This window comes from Phocoena sinus, chromosome 3 (assembly GCF_008692025.1).
Source record: "Phocoena sinus isolate mPhoSin1 chromosome 3, mPhoSin1.pri, whole genome shotgun sequence".
Taxonomy (NCBI): Eukaryota; Metazoa; Chordata; class Mammalia; order Artiodactyla; family Phocoenidae; genus Phocoena; species Phocoena sinus.
This window is the reverse complement of record NC_045765.1, coordinates 36,339,758-36,366,074: the sequence shown is the minus strand read 5'-3', so window position 1 is coordinate 36,366,074 and position 26,317 is coordinate 36,339,758. Positions and strand designations below refer to the sequence as shown.

The following is a 26,317-nucleotide window of genomic DNA, read 5'->3' as shown; positions in this document are numbered from 1 at the left end:
TTTTCCCTGATGAGTCTGGCTAATGGTTTATCAATTTTGTTTATCTTTTCAAAGAACCAGCTTTTAGTTTTATTGATCTTTGCTATTGTTTTCTTTGTTTCTATTTCATTTATTTTTGCTCTGATCTTTATGATTTCTTTCCTTCTGCTAACTTTGGGTTTTGTTTGTTCTTTCTCTAGTTCCTTTAGGTGTAAGGTTAGATTGTTTACTTGAGATTTTTCTTGTTTCTTGAGGTAGGCTTGTATAGCTATAAACTTCCCTCTTAGAACTGCTTTTGCTGCATCCAATAGGTTTTGGATTGTCGTGTTTTCATTGTCATTTGACTCGGTATTTTTTGATTTCCTCTTTGATTTCTTCAGTGATCTCTTGGTTATTTAGTAACGCATTGTTTAGCCTCCATGTGTTTGTGTTTTTTACGTTTTTTTCCCTGTAATTGATTTCTAATCTCATAGCGTTGTGGTCAGAAAAGGTGCTTGATATGATTTCAGTTTTCTTAAATTTACTGAGGCTTGATTTGTGACCCAAGGTGTGATGTATCCTGGAGAGTGTTCCGTGCGCAGTTGAGAAGAAAGTGTAATCTGCTGTTTTTGGATGGAATGTCCTATAAACATCAATTAAATCTATCTGTTCTCTTGTGTCATTTAAAACTTGTGCTTCCTTATTAATTTTCTTTTTGGATGATCTATCCATTGGTGTAAGTGAGATGTTAAAGTCCCCTACTATTATTGTGTCACTGTCGATTTCCTCTTTTATAGCTGTTAGCAGTTGTCTTATGTATTGAGGTGCTCCTATGTTGGGTGCATATATATTTATAATTGTTATATCTTCTTCTTGGATTGATCACTTGATCATTATGTAATGTCGTTCCTTGTCTCTTGTAACATTCTTTATTTTAAAGTCTATTTTATCTGATATGAGTATTGCTACTCCAGCGTTCTTTTGATTTCCATTTGCATGGAATATCTTTTTCCATCCCCTCACTTTCAGTCTGTATGTGTCCCTTAGGTCTGTAGTGGGTCTCTTGTAGACAGCATATATATGGGTCTTGTTTTTATATCCATTCAGCAAGCCTGTGTCTTTTGGTTGGAGCATTTAATCCATTCACTTTTAAGGTGATATTGATATGTATGTTCCTATTACCATTTTCTTAATCGTTATGGGTTTGTTTTTGTAGGTCCTTTTCTTCTCTTGTGTTTCCCACTTAGAGAAGTTCCTTTAGCATTTGTTGTAGAGCTGGTTTGGTGGTGCTGAATTCTCTTAACTTTTGCTTGTCTGTAAAGCTTTTGATTTCTCCATCAAATCTGAATGAGATCCTTGCCAGGTAGAATAATCTTGGTTGTATGTTCTGCCCTTTCATCACTTTAAGTATATCATGCCACTCCCTTTTGACTTGTAGAGCTTCTGCTGAGAAATTAGCTGTTAACCTTAAGGGAGTTCCCTTGTATTTGTCGTTATTTGTCGTTTTTCCCTTGCTGCTTACAATAATTTTTCTTTGTCTTTAATTTTTGCCAATTTCATTACTATATATCTCGGCGTGTTTCTCTTTGGGTTTATCCTGTATGGGAGTCTCTGCGCTTCCTGGACCTTGGTGGCTATTTCCTTTACCATGTTAGGGAAGTTTTCGACTATAATCTCTTCAAATATTTTCTCTGGTCCTTTCTCTCTCTGTTCTCCTTCTGGGACACCTATAATGCAAATGTTGCTGCGTTTAATGTTGTCCCATTGGTCTCTTAGGCTGTCTTCATTTCTTTTCATTCTTTTTTCTTTATTCTGTTCCCCAGCAGTGAATTCCACCATTTTGTCTTCCAGGTCACTTATCCGTTTTTCTGCCTCAGGTATTCTGCTATTGATTCCTTCTAGTGTATTTTTCATTTCAATTATTGTATTGTTCATCTCTTTTTGTTTGTTCTTTAATTCTTTTAGGTCTTTGTTAAACATATCTTGCATCTTCTCGATCTTTGCCTCCATTCTTTTTCCGAGATCTTGGATCATCTTCTCTATCATTATTCTGAATTCTTTTTCTGGAAGGTTGCCTATCTCCACATCATTTAGTTGTTTTTCTAGGGTTTTATCTTGTTCCTTCATCTGGTACATAGCCTTCTGCCTTTGCATCTTGTATATCTTTCTATGAACGTGGTTTTTATTCCACAGGCTGCAGGATTGTAGTTCTTCTTGCTTCTGCTGTCTGCCCTCTGGTGGATGAGGCTAAGAGGCTTGTGGAAGTTTCCCGATGGGAGGGACTGGTGATGGGCAGAGCTCAGTAAAACTTTAATCCGCTTGCCTGCTGATAGGTGGGGCTGGGTCCCATCCCTGTTGGTTGTTTGGCCTGAGGCGACCCAACACTGGAGCCTGCCCCGGCTCTTTGGTGGGCTCTTTGGTGGGGCTAATGCGGACTCTGGGAGAGCTCACGCCAAGGAGTACTTCCCAGAACTTCTGCTGCCAGTGTCCTTGTCCTCACGGTGAGACAGAGTCATCCCCCACCTCTCAGGATACCCCCCAACACTAGCAGGTAGGTGTGGTTCAGTCTCCCCTGGTTTCACTGCTCCTTCCCCTGGGTCCCGATGCGCACACTACTTTGTGTGTGCCCTCCAAGAGTGGAGTCTCTGTTTCCCCCAGTCCTGTCGAAGTCCTGCAATCAAATCCCGCTAGCCTTCAAAGTCTGATTCCCTAGGAATTCCTCCTCCCATTGCCAGACCCCCAGGTTTGGAAGCCTGACTTGGGGCTCAGAACCTTTACTCCAGTGGGTGGACTTCTGTGGTATAAGTGTTCTCCAGTTTGTGAGTCATCCACCCAGCAGTTACCGGATTTGATTTTATTGTGATTGAGCCCCTCCTACCATCTCACTGTGTCTTCTCCTTTGTCCTTCGATGTGGGGTATCTTTTTTGGTGAGTTCCAGTGTCTTCCTGTCAATGATTGTGCAGCAGTTAGTTGTGATTCCAGTGTTCTCGCAAGAGGGAGTGAGAGCACGTCCTTCTACTCCGCCATCTTGAACCAATCTCCAGTCATACTTTTTTTTAATTCAAGTAACTTTTACTGGGTTTGTTTTGTCTTATTGCAAGAAGTTATATATACTCGTTATAGAAAAGTTTAGAAGATACAGAAAAACAAAAAGAAGGTAGTAAAAAAGCCATCCTTCACACATAACTACTGAAATGTTTGATGCATATTTATTCAGCCATTTTTCTATGGGATGATATCGTACATTCTATTTTGTAACCTACTCTTTGTCTTTTGCTATATTATGAACACTTTTCAAATCATATTCACTAATTTAATCTTTAATGGTTGAAATATATGGATCATTAAACCAATCAGTTATGTTGAATATTTGGGATTGTTTCAAAATTTTAGTTATGATAAATAATGTGGCAATAAAATCCTTGTATCTAAATCATAATAACTAACATTTATTGCGTATTTATTACTCAAGCACTGTACTGTTTTACATGTATTATCTTTTTTATTTATTTATTTTTTAATTGAAGTATAGTGGATTTACAGTGTTGCACCAGTCTCTGCTGTACAGCAAAGCGACTCAGTTTTTTATATATATATATATATATATATATATCTCATATCTCTATGTCTGTGAGTCTGTTTCTGTTTTGTAGATAGGCTCATTTGTGCCCTGTTTTAGATTCCATGTGTAAGTGATATCATATGATATTCATCTTTCTCTTTCTGACTTACTTCACTTAGTGTGATAATCTCTAGTTGCCTCCATGTTGCTGCAAATGGCATTATTTCATTCTTTTTTATGGCTGAGTAGTATTCCATTGTGTATATATATGCCACATCTTCTTTATCCATTTATAGGTTGATGGACATTTTGGTTGTTTCCATGTTTTGGCTATTGTGAATAGTGCTGTTATGAACATAGGGGTGCATGTATCTTTTTGAATTAGAGTTTTGTCCAGGCATATACCCAGGAGTGGGTATATGCCTATGGAAATTTTACTTTTGGTTTTCTGAGGAACCTCCATACTGTTTTTCATAGTGGCTGGACCAACTTACATTCCCACCAACAGTGTAGGAGGGTTCCCTTTTCTCCACACCCTCTCCAGCATTTGTTATTTGTAGACTTTTTTTTTTTACATCTTTATTGGAGTATAATTGCTTTACAATGGTGTGTTAGTTTCTGCTTCATAACAAAGTGAATCAGTTATACATATACATATGTTCCCATATCTCTTCCCTCTTGCATCTCCCTCCCTCCCACCCTCCCTATCCCATCCCTCCAGGCGGTCACAAAGCACCGAGCTGATCTCCCTGTGCTATGCGGCTGCTTCCCACTAGCTATCTACCTTACGTTTGGTAGTGTATATATGTCCATGCCTCTCTCTCACTTTGTCACAGCTTACCCTTCCCGCTGCCCATATCCTCAAGTCCGTTCTCTAGTAGGTCTGTGTCTTTATTCCTGTCTTACCCCTAGGTTCTTCATGACATTTTTTTCCTTAAATTCCATATACATGTGTTAGCATACGGTATTTGTGTTTCTCTTTCTGACTTACTTCAGTCTGTATGACAAACTCTAGGTCTGTCCACCTCATTACAAATAGCTCAATTTCGTTTCTTTTTATGGCTGAGTAATATTCCATTATATATATATATATATATATATATATATATATATATATATATGTGCCACATCTTCTTTATCCATTCATCCGATGATGGACACTTAGGTTGTTTCCATCTCTGGGCTATTGTAAATAGAGCTGCAATGAACATTTTGGTACATGGCTCTTTTTGAATTATGGTTTTCTCAGGGTATATGCCCAGTAGTGAGATTGCTGGGTCATATGGTAGTTCTATTTTTAGTTTTTTAAGGAACCTCCGTACTGTTCTCCATAGTGGCTGTACCAATTCACATTCCCACCAGCAGTGCAGGAGTGTTCCCTTTTCTCCACACCTCTCCAGCATTTATTGTTTCTAGATTATTTGTAGACTTTTTAATGATGGCCATTCTGACCGGTGTGAGGTGATACCTCATTCATATTATCTAATTTAACCCTCCCAGGAGTCCTACGAATAAGTAATATTACCTCTATTTTACAGGTGAGGAAACTGAGGAGTAGAGAGGTTGAGTAATTTGCCCACAGTGACATAGGTAATGACTCCAGAGGCAGCACCCTTAATCACTAAGATAAATTCTTAGAATTGTAATTTCAGGATAACTAAAAACATAAAATTGTAAGGTCTCTGAGTCATATCATCCAATTGCCCTCCAGAAAGCATGTCCCAATCAATATTCCCACCGTCAGGATATGAATGCCCACTCACTTGCATCATCGCCAGCACAGGACACTATTAATTTGTACTGTCATTAGAGAAATGAAGCTCAGACTTCTGATAGCTTATTCATGCTCTTTAGAGCATGCGTGCAACCCAATTCCCAACTGAAACATTGATTTTCTTTAAACCAATTGTTCTTATCCTTTTTTTGGTACATGGGCCCCTTTGAGAATCTGATGGAAGCTATGAAGCAGCTACACAGAAAATGCACATGTGCACATCAAATAACCCCATATTTTTCAGGAGTTCACAGACACCATTAAGAACTCCTATGCTTGCTAGAGGATCGATATATCAACAATACTGAAACTAAAACTAAAAACAGGGCTAATGAACCCAGTCAAATGCTGGTTTCACCAGACTGTTCTTTTTAACAATCCTGCAGTGTAAGGAACCAGATCAGAAGATGCTGGAATAAAATGCCTAGGCACTAAAATAGTTCATTTGCCCTGTGGAGTGGAGGTACCCCGGTCAAAACTCTCTCCTGAGGTCATGCTGTCCTCCACCAAACCAGTAAGACCTCCGAGCAGATGGACAGGCCATCACTGGACCTGACCCCATTGGTGCGCTTCAGCAGCCTCCAAAGAACAAGGCTCCTTCTGCCAAATGCTCTTCTTCACACACTAGTGTCTTTCACGATCTCCCCTCGCATCTTGCTCCGTTATGGTCTGGAAAGCCTCATCCCAGATCAGTCAAGCCTCCACCAACCTTACCCACCCCTCTCCTATCAGAAGCATCGGATGAAGACAAGAGGGGAGGGGAGCATGAGGGCCAGGACCTTGCCCATCCATCTGCTGTGATGCTGCTTTGCCAGGAAGATTTTTCTGGGAACTTTCCTTGGCCTGAGCATGTGCTTTGGGGGCCGTGTTTAATAATGATCCATTGAGGCTCAGTGGCATTTTCAGAATTGGGGGTGGAACATCTGGTCCCAGCCTGAGAGGAAGGAGGTGGACAGAGGAATTAGCACTCTGGAGTGAATTGCTAATTCACTGGGTCACCTTTTGGGTGACCCAGTGGAGAATTCAGCTCCATCTGGATAGACAGGCTAGGGGTACCAGACCACGAGACACACACAGAGGATGCAGGCAGCTCCTCAGGCTGGAACCTGAGCTGCCCTGTCCTTGCTGCCCGTCCATGGCCACCTTGGGGTCTCATTTTGCATAAGACCACCATATCCTCGTCAGAAATGTGAGGAGGGGTGGTGATGGGAAAGGGGGCTGTTCTGCCCTTTTATTGTCTGGCTTAACTCTATCTTTTGATCTCTGTTTATTAATTTTTCTCCATCCTATGCCCTGTCCTCTCGCTTATGTTCTTGGCATTGCCCATCTACAGATGATGGAAGGATTTGTGAGTTAAGCATCCATTCTCCTCCCACCTTCTTGGGTCCCTGGGACTTACATTCACAAGGCCAGGAGATGGCAGACGATGACTTTTCAATTCTAAATAATTACAGTTCCTCCTGGATTTGGCTGGGAACATAAGTCATCTGAAAACTAGTATATTCACACCCAAACATGGCTCTTCTGTTTCCCCCTGCACCCTGTACTCCCTTGTGGAATCTGCTCAGTGTTTTTACATGTCCTTTTAGTCTTTGGTGTTTTGATGGCCTTCCTCACCAGGTCCAAATAGCAGAAGATGGGAGAGCAGAAACTCTACTACTTAATATCTCTGTGACTCTGAGCAAATTACTTCTAAGCCTCAATTTCAACATCTGTAAAATGGGGACAGTAACTCTACCTCCCACATTGAAATGTTCTGAGTACAGAGTTAGATAATGTATGTTAGGAGTTTGATACAGTGCTTGCCTCCTGTAAGCAGTAGACGGTAACTGCTATTCTTATTGTTGTCGTTATTAAATTCAGATCACCACCATCTTCTGTATTTTCTTGGGCACCATCGTAAACGTTGAGTCCATTTCTAACTATCACGAGAGTCAGTACGACTTCTCCACCTAACTTGTGATCAGGACACTGCACAGGAAGTCAGGCCTCCTCTCTCAGGCTCTAAACATCCTGAGGTCACCAGCTCTCTGAGACACATTGCCCCACTGCCGTTGCACCCTCATGCACAAAGGGGATGCAATTCCCTGCCTTTCCAGCTCCTGTCTCCTCAAAATGTGCGAAGATGAAATCGTTTTTGCAGGAAAGTTCTCTGAAAGTAGCAAAGTCAAGTAACTCCTCCTTCCCAAACTATCACCCACACTTATCTCTCCATCCCAACATGTGACCAGCACCTCCTGGTTTTCTTCTAGGTGCCTTCACACAGAACATTCCAGGGATATAACAAGTCCCCCGTCTGTGGGAATCAGCACTGAGGTGCAGAAAGATCAGTTGCTCCAGGGTCAGACCTGGAATTGAATCCTATCTCCACCACTGTGTAATCTTGAGCAATTTCTTTGATTGCACTAAGCCACAGTTTTTCTCATCCATAAAATGGGCATAAAATTGTATTCACCTCACCGGCTTATAGGTACTGAATAAAATAATTGTTGAAATCTCCTTGCTTCCCCAGTCAATGTTAATCTCCTGGATTAAATTCTCAACCAGTTCCAGGTACCTAAGGGATGTTCGATAAAGACTCTCTGTAAAGTGGGACAAAGCTTGGGGACCTCCCGCTGCAAGCAATAATCTAAAAACCTGCATCAAACTGAGAATATATTTCATGTATATTTACATGAAAGAGGTGAAGAAATTGTATTTTCTGAAAATCTAGTAATTTGAGGAAAGGAACTGTCTTTAGGAAAAATCTTAAATAGAGCTGAAGGTAGAAAGTGAAACCCATTTCCCCCCCATCACAACCTCCATGCCCCTCTTCCTCGCTGCCCTCAACAAGGCTGATGCCAAAGCTACCAGAAGAGAGAACAGAAATTATTGCCTAAAAAATCAATAAGAATTTGGAACTCTTGGAGCAATCTGCGAGGAGAGGAGCTCAGGTGAGAGAGGACAAGGAGGGGGCCAGGGAGCCCAGCACTGAGTAGTACCTTAAACATTTGGTGCGGGTAGTTTTCCTCTTGTGAAATCACTGCTTCCAGGTGGTATAAGCAGAGCAGGCATCAAGGGAAATAGAGCCCAAGAAGCAGAGTGGTGGGAATGAAGTTATTCCCCCTGCCCCACTCCAGGAATCCAGAGACTTTGAGGGAGGGCTTTGGACATCCCAGGGTTATGGAAAAGGGACATTCACAATCATCTCGCCTAGCTTTCAAGGGGTGGAAAGGCCCCCAGCTGATGTCTGGGCTACACATATATAAACAGCATAGGCAGTAAATACTGAATTACATCTTGTCCCTTCAGGGAAACTCTCAGAAAACATTCTCCCATGGATGCAGCAAGTCCAGCCAGCTCTCTGTCCTATAGGCCATCTCTGAGTTGAGCAGTAAATTGTCCCTCGGGCACTTGCATCTGCAAATTTCCTAGCAATGAGGAGCCTTCGAGCTATGAGAAAGGGCAGCAATTTCAGGGTCATTTTATGGCATGTCTGTGGACCTGGACTGAGAAGCAGGAGAAGGCCCTGCTTTGCTAAAATCTGGACAGCGGCACGTATGCAGTGGCAAAGACTAATCATTTCATCATACAATATTCATGACACCAGCGATGTGCCTGGCCCTCAGGATAAAGAAAGGCAGGCGAGGGCTCTGGTGAGAAGACAAGACGCCCTAGAGACAGCAGGCTGGCATCATTCACTCTAAGGGCTGCAGGTGACAAGGCAGGCATGACGCCCAGGTGTGGCCCCCAGAGGAGGAGTGCATCCCAGACCAGGCCTGACAAGTGGAGAGGAGATGCAGAGCTGTGCAGGGGTCCCAACCTGAACCTGGCAAGCCAGTGGTTATAGGAAAAAGTTTGGATTACCACCAACCAAAGGACAGATCAGAGGGATGAGTCAGAAAGAGGAAGGCAGGGGAGTCAGTGGACAGCTGCTGAGAGAAGGGATGAAAGGCGTTGCACGGTGCCTAATGGCTTAAGTGGTCCAATCTCAGCGTTTTACCGCCTGATTCCCCAAAGCCAGTAACTGTCCCTGTTCTCTCTGGAGCCTTTCATCCCAAGGTACCGAGCTTCTCAGCCAAGCAGCAGGCTCATCTGCTCCCTCTGAGGGCAGCATCCGGTATTGCACAGCCTTTTTGTTATAGGCTCAAAGACACTCTGGCCACAGGTATATCTGTAAATTTTCCCCCTCATATCTGTTCCACCTCTGCAATGGAGTGAACACAGCTGACAATCCAAGAAGCAGGGAGCCCCTGTAGCTAATGCAACCCCCTCATTTCATACATGAGGAAATGAGGCCCAGAACTGTGATGACCCTGAATAAAGGTCGGCCAGCTTCTAGCCCTAGGCTGGGTCTTTCCCCCTATATTCTCAACCACTCTCTCTATCTCTTTCTCTCTCTCTCATTTTCCCGCCTGCCTCTCTCCCTGTTTCCCTCTAATTACAAAAGCAATGATTGTTCATTGCAAAAAGAATTTTAAATAAAAAGTGAAAATCTTCCCATACAGCCATCCTCCAGAGATAACCATTATGAACAGTTTTTTTCACATTCACCCAGATTTTTTTCTATGAAGACACACACACGCGCACACACAAAAAAAATGTTTTTTATAAAAATCAGATATTAGACATTCTCTCCTGAAATTTTATTTTTTCTACTTAACTCTGGCATGGGCCTCATTCCATGTAGACCTAGCTTACCATTTTAATAGATGTATGGTTTTTCAATGCGTGGATGCTATGTGGTTTATTTCATAATCCCCTATGGCTGGAATTTAGGTTATCTCCCATTTGGGGGGAACATTACTGCAGTTTCCTGTACTTTTATCTTTGCTCCCTTTTAAGAGTACTTATGTAGGATAAATTCCTGGATGTTGAGTACTTACATCAAAAGCTAAAGTTATGCTCATTTAAATTGTATCAGATAACACCAGTTTTCCACCCAAAATCTGTAGCCCCACACAGAATGCATGCAAATGTCTGTTTTCTCATACTTTTGCCAAACTAATAGACCTGAAATATTTTGCTGCTTTTTAATTCGCATTATTTGCTTTGTAAATGATTTCATGAGGTTTTCATTAATTCACTGGCTGTCCATTGTACTTATTCTTGTTACTTCCTCATCCATATGATTTGCTTTGTTTTCTATTGAGTTGCTTTGTCTTCTTGATTTGAAAGAGAGTTTTGTGTATTAGAAATATTCCTTTTACTGTCCTTTAATTTACAAATATTTCTCTCAATTCTGATAAGTTTGTTTTCAAAGTTTATGACCTTATAAAAATGTCTAGGGAAACACAGCAATACTTTTCTTTATGGATCCTGAACTTCTGTCATACTTAAAAAGATCCTTCCTATTTCAAAATCATAAAAAATATTCACTTCCATCTTCTTATATCTTAATAATCTTTTAATATTTAAAATCTTAGATCCATCTGGGTTTATTTTAATGTAAGAAAGTAGAGATCCGGCTTTATTTGTTTCTAAATAGCTAGAGACTGTTGTCCTAACACCACTTAGAGAATAATCTTTTTTTTCCCCACAGGCATTGAAATGGCATATAAAATTCTCATGGATATTTGGTTCCGTTTATAAATGTATAATTTCATTGATCTATCTGCATTTTCTTGCACCTCCTGCCCTGGTATTTTTAATTACTTTTATGGTATGATATGATTTTATGATCGATTTTACTCTCTGTATGGGTAAGTTTCCCCATCTTCCCACACCACTCCCACCATTCCTCTTTATTTATTTTAATTGACCTGGCTATTTTTTCATGGTTATTCTTCTATAATCTGTATTCTTCCATATATTTAGTTTGGGATCATTTAGGTTCCCCCTCTACCACCCCCCCAAAAACAACCTGGTGGTATTTTAATGAGATTATCTTGAATTTCCAGATGAATTTGGGAAGAACTGAAGTTTTCTTGGAGACTTTCTATACTAAAGCAAGCTATGTCTCTCCATTTATACATGTCTTCTTTTTATGCCCCTTCATAAAGTTGTATCGCTTCCTTCACATATGTTCCCCCCAACACTCAGTTTTAAAAGGGTTCTATGGGGAAATTGCCATTGAGGTCAAAGCATGGAACACACTCAGTTTGGCATCAAAGATAGACCCTTAAGTGCTGCAGAAAGTCCTCCATCCCATCTGCTCCCAACTCTGGGCCTAAGCCAAGAGGTCGCTTCCCTCTTTGAAGTTGGAATGGGTCCATCAAGTAACCAGCAGGCAACTGATGGCACGGACCCCATGCCCAGTCCTGTGCTAGAAGTACAGAACACAGACTCCGTCTTCAAAGAGCTTTGATGCTGCCTAAAGAGACAAGTGGCACATCTCTTAAGAATGACATTCCATATGAATCCATGTGGTATGGCCTTTGTTTTGATGGGAAATAGGAGAAGAAGCCTGGAGCAGTCAGGAAAGATTTCAGGAAGAAGATGAAAACTGACTGAGCATTGGCCTGTGGTTACCATTTAAATACAGAAGAGGAAGGAAGCACATTATAAGCAAGAGAATCACTCCACAACCATTTACCTAGCACCTACTATGAACCAGATACTGAGCCAGGCACATGAAGAGGAGGTTATGTGCTCAACAAATAGTTTTACACATTCACTATAACCCAAGCTCTGTGTTTGGTGCTAGAGAAACAGGAAAAGTAAGGTTGACCCTGGCCTTGAGGAGCTTGTAAACAAGGAAGACAGACTCTTAAATAAATAAGTTCAACAGCTGTTGTGATAGAATTCTGTGGAGAGAATAGCAGAAGACTCTTAATCTGGTGACTGTGCACCTCCTGGGTACCCATGGATGGGATTCAGTGAGTCTGTGAGCCCCTGAAATTATATGATGCTAAATTATTTGCATAACCAGCATTTTCAGGATAAGAACCATCGAGGTAGAGTGCCACAAAATTCTTGGCTTCTGTGTTTTAATGACCATATAAAATATATAGAAAGACCATTATAAATAAGAAGTAAATAATTCTAGCCTTCCCCCAACCAGAACTATTCTAAGAGTTGAGAGGCAGTATCATGTGTTGTGAAAACTGCCCAGCTTTGAGACCAGGCAGATTTGGGTTTGAATACCAGCTCTACCATTTAATAGCTGTGTAACATCGGGTGAGTTCCATACACTTGAAGACTTTATGTCCTCATCTGTAAGTTGAAAATTGAGAATTACAGAACCCAGTTCTCCCTCATGCCTTATTGTGGGAGTGAAATTAGCTAAGGTGTGTCGGGTTACCTGGATCTGAGCAGGTCTTCACAGCCTACTCACTCCTTCCTTCTGCTTTCACACTTCACAGGAAGCTCTGCATCATGGGCTGTGGTTATGACAAGGAGGAATCTGAGCCAGGCCTGGAAGGGATGGAGAGGAGGAGGGGAAAGGAATGGGCATCTCAGACCAGTGGACAGAGTAGATACAGGGAAAGGAGCCGGAAAGGTCAACTCGTGTTGTGAAGAATCAGTCCGTTGCAGCCAAGTTGAGCAGGTCTTCAATTCCAGCCGAAGCAGTTTGAACTTTATCCTATAACCTACAGGAGCCGCTGGAGGGTTTGGGACAAGAAAGTCAGTCCCATGGTGAGGTGGTTCTGAACCCAGCCTTTGCCCATCATGAAGCCCAAGACACCCAGGAAAACAATTTTTACAATAAAATTATAATGTGGACTAAGGCAATGCTTCTCACCTCAGGATCTTGTTAAAAAGCAGCTTCTGATTCACTGGATCACTGAGATTCTGCATTTCTAACAAGCACTCCGGTGATTTTGATGCTGTTTACCCATGAACCTCACTTTGAGTAGCCAGAGGCTAACGTATTTTTGGTTTTGTCATTTTTATTACTAATATTATTCTTGTAACACATGTTGGCTGAGTGCCTGTCCTGTGTCAGGCACTGTGCTAGGCCCTGAGCAGAAAGAGAAGAATCAGACATGAACTATTTTTTCTAGAAGCTCACAGTCTAATCTGAGGAGATGTGGCATAGCCCTAAGCAGCTGTAATTCAATATAGAAAGTAATAAATGCCATATTTTAGCCTCAGATAAAATACTTTGACAATTTGGTGAAGAGAAAGATTGTTCCCAGTTGAGGGAGAAATTGCCTGGTGCTTAAGGAAATGAATAGTAGCTTCTTTTTCTTATTATTAAACAATGAGTAAGAACCAGTGAGTAGACTTCAGAGTTAGACTTTAATCCTAACTCTACCACTTACTAGACATGTGACTTCATTAATGTCTTAAACCTCAGTTTCCTCATCCGTAAAATGAGATATATTAATAGCAAGGCTTCTGGAAGGATTGTATGAGAGAATATTTATAAACATAGTACCTAATAACTGGTTCCTAGTTCATTATAAATGGTAGCTCTGGTGATTATTATTGTTTTCAGTATTTGCTGTAAATCTTAACATGTGTCTCTTTGGCCCCAAGGATATTGTATTTGTTAGACAATTTTGTGATCTCATTCCAGGGTTAAGCAGCAAATGAAAATGGAAAAACCTCGAAGGGAATTTCCAAATCCAAGGAAACTTCCTTCACAAAGCCAGTGCTGAAAGAATTAGCAACTAGTGTTTTCAATTTTTGAATTTTTTTGGACCAGACTGTTTCCACTGGGGAGACTTGGCTTGGCTAAAGGTGTAGCCAAGTGCTCCTAATAACAGCCACATTGAAAGGGAGCTCCACTCTATTTACAAGCTGATCAAAATGGTTTCACCACCCACTGGCTCCCTTGAGATGTCTGCTTGTGTGATGCTGTGAAATAAGTCAAATCAAATTTATAATCCTACAGACCCAGAATGTCAGAGCTCAGAGGGATGTTACAAACCACCCAGCCCTGGGGGGACCAGATAAATGATGCTTTACATCCCTCTATGCCTTGCTGCAGTCTCCAAGCCCACCCACTGGTCATTCCTTCAACTGGTATTTAATGAAGGAATATTAAAGAGCCCTATAGTAAGAGGATAAGGCACATCAGGGAACTGACAGGCACATCAGGAACTAACAGAGGAGGCTGCTGGGCTTAACAACAAAAAATCTCATTTCCAACCTCTCTCTCTCTCTTACCTGTGGAGGACCTTGCGCAAGTGTTGCCTTCTAGCTGCAGGTTCATTTCTTCATCTGTAAAGTAGGGATAATCCCACTTTGCTCATAGAACTGTCAGGGGGATTAAATGAAATAGAACATAAGATAGTTGGCTGACATATAACTAGGACCCCATAAACACAGTATCTTTTGATTCATTTTTCATTTTTTTAAATAATATTCATTGGATTTTTCCCAATTACATAACTAATTCGTGTTTATGGAGAAAATGTTGGAAAACACCAAAAATCCCAGAGAGGGAAAATTCATGCATAATTTCACCACTCAAAGATATACATGGTTGATGTCTCCTTTCATGTATATTTTTCCTGTCCTTTATGCACACCAACATGTGTATTTTGTTTCCCCATGAACTGTATTGGAAGTGATTGACAGCTTCTGTTAGGGCTTCCTGGATTCATATTCAGACTCTATCCCCCACTAGGTCTGTGACCTGGAGCAACTTGCCTTCCATTCCCCCAAGTGTAATAGTTGTGGCCTCCAGCGGGCGCGGCAGGTTGGACCCAGTCACCAGGAACGCTATAGACTGCAGTGAGAAATGGCGCCCCCTAGAGCCGTGCCAGGCGCAGTCATGCTGGGCTGCCTTGGGAGCAGACAGGTTGAAGGAGTAATGGGCGTAAAGATGTTTAGGCATTTGGCCAGTGGCTGACACAGGATAAGAGCTTGTTAAATAGTAGCTACTACTCCACAAACAAACCCTGGGGTTTTGAAGAGTGGAGGGAGGTTCACTGTTCAGATCTGTTAAATAGCACCTTAAGGTGACCCATTGGGACCATGGTCCAGCCAAGAAGTCCTTCTCCTTGTGCTGGTCCTGCTCCGCTTTAGCTTTTTTTCAAAAATATATTTATTTTATTTATTTGTTTTTGGCTGTGTTGGGTCTTCATTGCTGTGTGCGGGCTTTCTCTAGTTGCGGTGAGCGGGGGCTACTCTTCCTTGCGGTGCGCGGACTTCTCATTGCGGTGGCTTCTCGTTGCAGAGCACGGGCTTCAGTAGTTGTGGCTTGTGGGCTCTAGGGCTCAGGCTCAGTAGTGGTGGCGCACGGGCTCAGTTGCTCCGCGGCAGGTGGGATCTTCCGGGACCAGGGCGCAATCCTGTGTCCCCTGCATTGACAGGCAGATTCTTCACCACTGTGCCACCAGGGAAGTCCCCACTTTAGCTTTTGATCCTTGCACTTCACCATGCCTCTAAGTCGCCCTCAGGCATGCAAAGCCCAAGTGATGTGAGTGGGCTCACTGCACTATCTGCTTGCTGCCTCATCCCTCCGCTCTCAAGTTCTGCCTCCTGCTCACCCCATCCAGGTGTGCAGCTTTCAACCCCTCCAAGCCCTCTCAGAGGTGTTGTCTCATTTGACCTGTTTAAAAAACCTCAGTAAGAGGCTAGCAAGAGGCAACCGAGTGGAGCCATGTGGCCTCCCACAAGCGGTTTCCCAGGGCTGCACCCATAATGCTACTCAAAATGACTACAGATCTGAGTGATGTGCAAGATAGCTTGAAGTGACAGCTAGAGATGGCACAAAAAACTCTGAGTCACATATTCAATCGGTCGGTCAGTGAACAGATATTTATTTAGCACTACTGTGTGCCAGGGGCTGGGTTCTCCAGTGAGAAAATATTCCCTGTTCACTTCTCTTTCAATCCTTCGGGTCCTCAAAGAGGAATGAATTCCTCTCAGTTTAGGGCCAGCAAGTCTTCAACACCCCTCAACCCCAGCTAATCTCCCTTTCTGAAAAAGGGAGCAGGCTCAGACCCACTACTGTATGGAGGCATCCAGAGGTGCTAATATTGTTTAGTTTTCATCTTATTTTTCTCTACCATTGCATTCTGTTTATAGCAAATGATGCAGGTTTTTAAATGATGATAGAAAGCTTCCTTTTTTAAAACAAATTTAGCTTAGATACCGAAAGTGAGTTGATTTAAAGAAAAGCATTAAGTAACGGGTGGTCCGGGTGGTAGAATGACTGATGCTTAGGAAGCCCTAGACTTGAGATGGGTCTAGCCTAGACTTGAGGCTTAACCCTTTCAGGGTTGCTGACCCAAGCCCATGATGACAGCTATGGATTCTCCCCCAGAAAAATGCATGAACATCACATACAATTTCATCAAGGTCCAGAACTACCTGGAGTCCCATTCCTGGGCCTGTATTGGAAAGAGCAGCAGGGTGAGAGTCCCGAGGCCTGGTCTGCACGGGAGATCTAATCCTGTTCGCCACCTTCCTCATCTTCTTGGCAGTAGTACTGGCAGTGATAGCAGTGTTGGCAATAGTAACAGTAGTTGTGTTTGAAGCAGTCAAACTGTACTTTGAGTACAGCTTTGCGTGCTTTCAACATGCCAGGCACTTACCAAGCCTAAGCTCGACTCATCCATGCAGAAAAGAATTATCACCATCCCCACTTTCTGGGAAACAGAGCTCCAGTAGTTTCCCCAAGTTCACTCATCTGGGAAGTCAGGGTCAGCACTTGAACCCAGCTGTACCTGCCTGTGATGTCTGAACAGGTCCTTAACCACTGGACTCCATTGTCTCGATAAATCTCTGTTGGATCAATTGAAGGACATTTGAACAGGTTCTGGCCATCGTTCTGCCATTCATCAGCTGAGTGACCTTGAGCAAGTTACTCACCCTGACTGACCTTCTGTTAAGGAAGAAGGTTTCGGAGTCCTGCCAAGCCATGATGCTAAGACACAGGGCAAAGAGCGTGGGACCATTTCATGAGCAAGAGAAGTGGAGACAGGCTCAGGGACATGCACTGCGAGTTAGTGGCCCTGGCAAAGAGCAGGCATAGCCCTGGCTTCCAGCAGAGAGAGCAGGCTTCCAGGAACCCACATTTCCCATTGGTATTTGCTTCCTCTCCTGGCAGCTTCATTGGCCCCCAAAGGTCTGTTTGGGTGCCCAGAGAAAAAGATCCCTGTCACCAATCCGCTTTCACGCCCCAAGGGCCTCAGCACCTTCCCTAATTAACGAGGGCTTCTTGGCTCCCCCCCAGGGCAGGCTGGCGTAGCAAACAGGGCCACTAATCCACGTGGCTGCTGTGCTGTTGGCAGGTGAGGGAGGAGGGAAGGGTTCAACATATGTGTGGAATCCAAGGCAGCTGGCAGTCCAGTCCCTGACCCGCACTGCCCCTCTGTGGTGGGTCTGGAGATGGGCAGGACTTCTAGCTCTGGCCTGGAGGAGACTCTGAATGTTAAGGCTGGACAGGACTCAGATCAAACCACTCAACTAAAGGAGGGAAACCATGTCAAATTATTATGTAGTGCACCTGAAACTAACATAATATTGTCCGTCAACTCTAGTTCAGTAAAATAAAAAAATACATTTTTTTAAAGGAGGGAAACTGAGGCCTGGAAAGGGAAAGCAACTTACCCAAAATGATACATCAAGTTATCAAACAGGTTTCCTGTAATTAGATTTCCAGCCCAATGAGTGGTTTACAGGAATAATTATTATTTGGTTACTAAGCATTAATGCAGAGTTGATTGAGGTGGCAGGAACCTGGTACCCAACAAGCTAGTAAGAACTTTACATGTTTTACCATGTTTAATCCTTACAACAACCCAGGGAAGGTGGTATTCTTATTAGCTCCATTTTACTGATGAGGAAACTGAAGCTTAGGTATAGTATGAAACTTGCCCAGGGTCATGTGTCTGGTGAGAGAACCAGGATTCTGTCCCAGGAATCGGAATCTAACGAGAAAAGGGCAGTCGTTGTCAGAAGTCACTGAGGGCTTGCTCAGGGTGCGAGAGTCATGCTGGGGTCTGCAGGAGGACGAAGCAAAGTAGAATGCAAATGGAACAAGAGGGTAGGTGAGGTCATTATTCAGCTTCCAAACACGTGAGGATTAAGAACTGACCACACCCAGAGTTGTGGAGGTGTAGGGAAAATATCACATTCATACACAGTCGATGGGAGGAGGGTAAATTGGTACTACCAGTTCAGAAGGCAGTTTGGCTAGCTGTCAGGACTTAAATGTGGAATTGACTCAGTGATTGCTCGTGAAGGAGGTTAGCCTGCAGAAACACTCAAACGTGCAAAAAGCGAAATGCATGAGGCTTGTCATTACTGCAGTTTGTAATAGCCAAAAATTGGAAATCACCTACTTGACTATCATCAGGAAAGAGTTTAGTGAACTACTATATATCCAGAGGACAGAATGTAATGCTGTGACATGGGGAAATATCTTTTATGTATTCTAAGTGAAGAAAGAAATTTGGGGAAAGGTATGTGTATGACCCCATTAAAAAAGATCTGTCTGAAAGGATAAAAACAAAACTGTTAACTCTGGTCCTGTCCACTTAAATGAAGAAAGGATTTTCACTGTATATTATATAGATATTTTGTAATGTGTAATTTTTTAATTTAGCAGGTGTAAGTGAGGGGTTTTTTAGTTGAAGTATAGTTGATTTACAATATTGTGTTTCAGGTGTACAACAAAGTGATTCGGATATATATATATTCTTTTTTTCAATTCTGTTCCATTATAGTTTATTACAAGATATTGAATATACTTCCCTGTGCTATATAGTAAATCCTTATTGTTTATCTACTTTATATATGGTGGTATGCATCTGTTAATCCCCTACTCCCAATTTATCCCTCCCCCACTTCCCCTTTGGTAACCATAAGTTTGTTTTCTATGTCTGTGAGTCTGTTTTTGTTTTGTAAATAAGTTCATTTGTGCCACATTTTAGATTCCACATATAAGTGATACCACATGGTATTTGTCTTTCTCTTTCTGACTTACTTAGTGTGATAATCTCTAGGTCCATCCATGTTGCTGCAAATGGCATTCATTTTGTTTTATGGCTGAGTAATATTCCAGTGTGTGTGTGTGTGTGTACACACACACACCACATTTTCTTTATCCATTCATCTGTTGATGGACACTTAGTTGCTTCCATGTCTTGGCTATTATAAATAGTGCCGCTACGAACATTGGAGTGCATGTATCTTTTTGAATTATAGTTTTCATCTTTTCTGGATATATGCCCAGGAGTGGGATTGCTGGATCATAAGGTAACTCTATTTTTAGTTTTTTAAGGGTCAGTGAGGGTTTTTTTTAATAGACTTTATTGTTTTTTATTTTTTTAGTTTTTTGCGGTACGCGAGCCTCTCACTGTTATGGCCTCTCCCGTTGCAGGGCACAGGCTCCGGACGCGCAGGCCCAGCAGCCATGGCTCACGGGCCTAGCCGCTCCACGGCATGTGAGATCTTCCCGGACCGGGGCACGAACCCGTGTCCCCTGCATTGGCAGGCAGACTCTCAACCACTGCGCCTCCAGGGAAGCCCAATAGACTTTATTTTTTAGAGCAGTTTTAGGTTCATATTCAAATTGACAGGAAGGTACTGTGATGAACCCATACTGACATATAATCACCGAAAGTCCACAGTTTACATTAGGGATCACTCTTGGTATTGTACATTTTATGGGTTTTGACAAAAGTATAATGGCATATATCCACCAATATAGCATCATACCGAGTAGTTTCACTCCCCTAAAAATTCTCTGTGCTCCCCCTATTCATTCTCCATTGTGTCACTTTTGTAATAAAAATATACAAATCTGGAAAGGAAAAGAAAAGAAATAAAGATATGGTTTCTACCCAGAAGGAATTCACAGTCTGGGTGGTAAACAAGGACTCAGCCAGCCCTGAGATGGCTTAATTAACAGGCAAACAATACAATAACAGAATAAGGTCTGATTGTATATGTTCTGTGGGGTACAGAATGAAGAATTCAGTCTGAGTCGGGTAGGGTTAATCAGAGCAGAGTTCCTGGAAGAGGGCAATGAATGGGCCAGGATATAAAGTATATTTGGAAAATGGCCACCATTTATGAATTTTCAAGGTGCCAGACCCTGTGTCACGTATGTTTACATGGATATTTTCATGTATTCAGAATAACCCTATGAAGCAGATGTTATCCCCAATTTATGGATAAGAAAATTTAGCCTGAGAGAGCCAATTAACTTTTCAGAAGTCAAACAGCCAATACACCAAAAGGATGCAAAACCAGGCCTCTGTGATCCCAAGCTCTGAGCTCAAGTCACCAGGCCACATTGCCTAAAGCGGCTGAAGGCAAAGAATGACCTTCTTCTCAGAGGAACAAGTAACTCAGGGAGCCCAAACTCAAATTGTGGCTGTAAGTAAATGCCATGAGAAAAGTCAGCATCACCCCCTTCCCTTTGGCTGAGCACATCTCAGCCCCATGGTCCTTGGAGAGTGCTTTGTAAGAAAATAAAGACAAAGATCCAGACAGTCTTTATCCCTGACAAGGTGCTTCCGTTGTGATGGAGGTGAAGAAGAACCTAGAAAGAAATGCCACGTGGCACAGGGGTACAGAATGATATTTATGCCCCTATCATAAAGCCATGTGTGTTCTGTGGCAATGAATTGTGAATGCATCAGCCTTCCCACAAGCCTGTGGACTGCCACAGGGCAGAGCCCACACCCCTGTTTGTCTGTATCCCCACAGGTTGGCCTCATGCCTGGCACTTAGCAGAGCTCCGTATTTGTGGAATGAAGGAATGAACAAATGAATGAATGAATGTATAAAAATGTAAAAAGCTATGACTCTTATATGCCGGTGTCCTGATCCATAAAATAGGACCAACTGGGGGCTTCCCTGGCGACACAGTGGTTGAGAATCTGCCTGCCGATGCAGGGGACACGGGTTCGAGCCCTGGTCTGAGAAGATCCCACATGCCGCGGAGTATCTGGGCCCATGAGCCACAATTACTGAGCCTGCGCGTCTGGAGCCTGTGCTCCGCAACGAGAGGCCGCGATAGTGGGACGCCCGCGCACTGTGACGAAGAGTGGCCCCCGCCTGCCGCAACTAGAGAAAGCCCTCGCACAGAAACGAAGACCCAACACAGCCATAAATAAATAAATAAATAAATTTAAAAATTCAGGACATATGTCAATATTTAAAAAAAAAAAATAGGACCAACTGTAGTCCTTTCATCTAGGGATTACTGTGATCATTAAATGCGCAAATGGTGTAAAGGATTTAGTGTAAGATGTGTACAAGAGCACACACAATGTGATTGACGGTTCTGATATTAGCTATTAGCACTATTGTTATTTGTGTATCCTTTAAAAGCTGGTCCCTCAGGATACACACCCTTTAAGCCATTTATTGACCATTTTACTAACATCTTCAACAGGATTGGCAAGCAGAGTTACAAGTTTGTCAAGAGTTACAAGTATGCTTTCCTGCTCTGGATCCTGCCCACCTTTGCCACAGCTGTCTGTGCCTCCCCAGCCTCTATCCCAGGCCTTAACATGTCCTCATGGGTGGTGTGCCTACCTGTGCTCACACTCACCAGCATTTACCGTCCAGGGTAATTCACAAGGTTTCCAAGTGTTACCTCCCTCTCTCCACTTCCCCAAATTTATTCTCCAGTTTCCCATTTTTGTCAAGACCAGTTTAACTATGCCCTTTAGACTGAGTGACAGAAACAAGACCATCCCCCTAGGCAGAAACACCTCACCCCATCATGGGTACTAGGTGTTCACACGTCATATTTGCATTTCCACTGGGGCCTTCTGTCCAGTGTCTTATTCCAAAGGAGAATCTGGGACAGTGGGACAAAAACCTAATGGTGCAAGCCTTGTCACAAATCAGGCCACGAGGTGGCGCCCTCATTGGCCCCCCCCCACCTAGAGCTAACCCACAGTTGAGAAGGGTCAGCATACTTCTATGTATAGTTAGCACTTACCCGGATTATGGATAACCTTCTTTCCAAGTTAACCCCTCTCTGGTTTAACCCCGCACCAGGAACTCTGGCCATCTCCCCCCAGCCACCACCCCTGCATTGCCAAGCAGAGAAGTTGGAGGCTCCCTGTAACAACAAGCCAAAGCTCAAATAATCAAGAAGGGCAAGTGCTACAGGGGGGAAACTCAAGGGCAATACAAAATAGGGATTCTTGTAGCATCTATGCCACAACTGTGGGATCTTCAGCCACTTTCTGGGTCTCGGTGTCTCCATCTGCCAAGCGAGGAGGTTGGACTTCACGATTTGCTAAGATTTCTCCCATTCAGTTGTTCTTCCTTCAACAAATGGATTCAAAGGTGATCCCAAAGACCAGGTCCTCAGGAAGTTCACACTGTAACAGAGGAGATAAGACAGGAATACAAAAGTCACTGTACTGCAGGTGGAGTGGCTGGCTTAGGGACACGGTTTGAAGTTATGAAATGTTCTGTAAAGTATATTTGCATTTTTAAAAGCATTTACATACATATATACAACAGGAAAAAAATCTGAAAGTTTATGTACCAAAATGTGATGTCTCTGCATTATGGGTATGTATGCTTTTAAAATATTTTTTCTTTCCTTTTTGCTTTTTAGTAGTTTCTGATTTTTCCACAGAGGGTATGATTAATAGCATTCAAAACAAAAAATCACGTTTCATATTCAAACAGAATTGAGTTTAAATCCCAGCTATATTACAAACATGCTGCGTGGCCTGGGGCAAGTCATCTAACCTCTCCAAGTCTCAACTGCCTTGCATTTAAAATGGAATTGTTTTTAACTTAATATTGCCATTAAATGCTTTGGGACCTCAAATTCACAGGGATGAGTTAATCATGTTTCCCAATTCATAGCACCTCATTGTCATCGATCTAAGCCAGGCCTCTCTCTTACTTTATTGATTTATTTCCTTTTATTCCCATCCCTTATTCCCTTTCCTTCTGCCTCACCCTTAGGCACCCATTTTGTATTTGATATGTATAATATTTTTTAACTTGAAAATGTTTTTGAAAATGTGTGTGGTTGGTTGTATCTTATAACAAAAGATATTATGGTATAAATCTCATTGTTTCCTACTTTTTTCACAAAGAACAATGTATTTAAGATCTTTCCATATTGCTTTTTGGACATGTCATCCAGGACTTCTAAGTACTGCATAATTGCTGTGCTATGCATGTACTCCACTCTACCTTTCCATAATTCCCAGTGAGGGGCACCCAGGTGTTTTCCAACTCTCTGTCACCATAAACACCACCCTGAGCATAGCCGTACATGGCCCCCGATGGACCTGTGTGAAAATTCTTTGAGAGCTCTGCCCTGGAGCAGAATTGCTGGGTCAGGAGGTATCTATATTCCTAATGGGATCAGAAGGTCTTCACAGCCTCTGCCTCCACCAGCAGGAGACTTCCCATGTCTCCACACCCTTGTCTGTACTTGGCACTATCGAGTTTTCTAATTTTTGCCAACCTAACAGATGTTCTATCACTCTGTGGTTTTCACTTTATTTGACTGCCTAATAGTTTGAGCATCTTGGCATATGCTCATTAGACCTCGGGTTTCCTATTTTGTAAATTGCCTGTTCCTTTTCTTTGCCCACTATCTACTAGGAATGCTGTCTTTTTCTTGTTGACTTTCAGGAGTCCTTATATATTCTAAATATCAATCCCTTGACTGTCTTAGACATTGTAAATAATCTTCTCCCATTCTTGCCCCACAGTTTATCTTTTTGAAGTGTTAAGCTTCACCTCTCCATCAATAAGATCATCCTTTACCTTGTCTTCTTTTACCTTATAAAGGTTTACCTTTCACCTTTAGGTCTTTAATACATCTCATATTTGCCATGGAAAATACTTCATGGCATTTTGTGAAGGATAAAATAATACAGGTAAAGCGCCAATACAGTGCCTCAGACCCAAGAGCTGTACAATTGTGGGTGATTATTATTATCATTTGAGTAGAAAGTGGTAAGCACTGCCCTAGGAAATCTAGAGATACGGGAGTTTGAATGCTGTTTTAGCTAGATCAGAAAAGATTTTATGGGCAAAGGTTAAGTGATGGAGATTGGCCTGAAAAAAGAATGTAGGAGTCATTTATTTTGAGATGTAAAGGGCAGTATTCCAGGTAGAGGAACTGGCCTGGGCAAAGGCCTGGAGGCAGGAATGCCACAGGTTGACAATGTTTGGGTCGATCACATCGAAGAGAGGGGTCTGACTACTCACCAACTGCTGTCTGTCTTTCTGCCCATACCCACCCCACCCCTTCCCCCTGCAGGCTCCCTGTTCTCCACCCTGAAGCCCCCCGACGCCGTGTTCAAGGTGGTGTTCTGGCTGGGCTACTTCAACAGCTGCCTCAACCCCATCATCTACCCGTGCTCCAGCAAGGAGTTCAAGCGCGCCTTCGTGCGCATCCTCGGGTGCCAGTGCCGCGGCGGCCGCCGCCGCCGCCGTCGCCGCCTGTTGGGCGGCTGCGCCTACACCTACCGGCCGTGGACGCGCGGCGGCTCGCTGGAGCGGTCGCAGTCGCGCAAGGACTCGCTGGATGACAGCGGCAGCTGCCTGAGCGGCAGCCAGCGGACCCTACCCTCGGCCTCGCCGAGCCCCGGCTACCTGGGCCGCGGCGCGCCGCCGCCCGTCGAGCTGTGCGCCTTCCCGGAGTGGAAGGCGCCTGGCGCCCTCCTGAGCCTGCCCGCGCCCGAGCCCCCGGGCCGCCGCGGCCGCCACGACTCGAGCCCGCTCTTCACCTTCAAGCTGCTGGCGGAGCACGAGAGCCCCGGGACCGACGGAGACGCCAGCCACGGGAGCCACGAGGCCGCAGCCGACGTGGCCAACGGGCAGCCCGGCTTCAAAAGCAACATGCCCCTGGCGCCCGGGCAGTTTTAGGGCCCCGCGCACCGCTTCCTTTCCCTGGGGAGCCAATCATCGTGGGGGGCGGGCGGGCGGAGGGGGGGAGGGGAGTGTCGGCCCCGGTAGACACGGGCCCCACGGGGAAGCGGGGGGAGGGGGCGGGGAGAGGGGCAGCTGCTTTTCTGGCAGGGGCATGGGTGCCAGGTACAGCGCGGAGAGCTGGGCCGAGCATGCTGAGAGCCTGGGAGACCCGACGCCAGCCGGGATTTCCGTCTCTCTCTCTGTGTATATATCTAAACGAGTCCCTCTGTACATGTATTTAACCGTGGGTGCACGTGCGTGTGTCTGTGCGGTGTCCGTGTGGTCTGCGTGTGTGCGTGTGTGTGGCCGCCCGCGCGGGGGCAGAGCGAGTGGGTGCCCAGGAGGCACCCAGGGCATTGTTTGTCTCGTGACTTAGTACCTCGCAAGCCCCTCCTGTACTTCACTGAACGGTGGCACTTTGGCGGGGTTGGAAGCAAAGTCGGACATTAAAGGTCATTTCTTCTGTGCGGCTTTGAGTAGTTTGTGAACGGGGTGGCAGGCAGATGTTGAGTTGCCTTTTCGTTCACATTAAGGTGTGCCCCTGTCTCTCCCGCTGGCCCTGTGGGCAGTGGTTGTGCCGGCCCCCCTTGACCCCGTTTCTGCCTTTGCCATTCGTGCCCTTCAGGGCTAAACAAATCTGACCCTGTGGCCGAAAGTGACGCCCTGGACTTGTCCCATGAATCCTTCCTGCCTGCTTTTGACCGTTCCCATATCCAAATCTTCCTGCTGTGGACAACATAGGGCAATGTCTGGCCTGGCCCTGATCCCCAGGACCCGGATCCTAGTTGGAGCTAGCAGGCCAGCACCCTAGGTGGGTCTGTCACCTGTGAGGGGACTGGTCCCTTACCTCCTCCAGCATCTTCTGACCAAACACTGCATTATTTGCCTGTGCCCATGGAACCTGAAAAAGAGAGCCAGACTGCAGAATTTTCTGGACAAGATAAGGATCCGTATGTCAATGCAACACCTATGGGCACAGGAACCCTCCTAAGCTCGGCTAACTGGCCAGCCTGCCTGGGAAAGAAGCACTGAGGAAAGTCACGCAGAGAAGAGGAGCATACCTTGAAGAAGGTAACTTCCGTTCTAGTCTCAGTGCTGCTACCAATTTACTCTATGGCCTTGAGAAGGTCACATCTCTTCTGGATCTTGGTTTCCCATCTATGTAATGACAAGATTGATTCTAAGGGGCTTCCCTGGTGGTGCAGTGGTTGGGGGTCTGCCTGCCGATGCAGGAGACACAGGTTCGTGCCCCGGTCTGGGAAGATCCCACGTGCCGCAG

The 26,317-nt window shown here is 44.0% G+C and overlaps 1 protein-coding gene across 1 annotated transcript in view; it reads left to right on the top strand.

Moving 5' to 3' along the window:
* Nucleotides 1–25,505, top strand: part of ADRA1B (adrenoceptor alpha 1B) — a 60,420-nt gene extending 34,915 nt beyond the window's left edge. Inside the window, exon 2 of the mRNA XM_032629161.1 lies at nt 24,386–25,505. Coding sequence (XP_032485052.1) covers nt 24,386–24,993 — 608 coding nt within the window. The 3' untranslated portion in view covers nt 24,994–25,505. The remainder of the gene's footprint in view (nt 1–24,385) is intronic.
* The last annotated feature ends 812 nt before the right edge of the window (nt 25,506–26,317 follow it).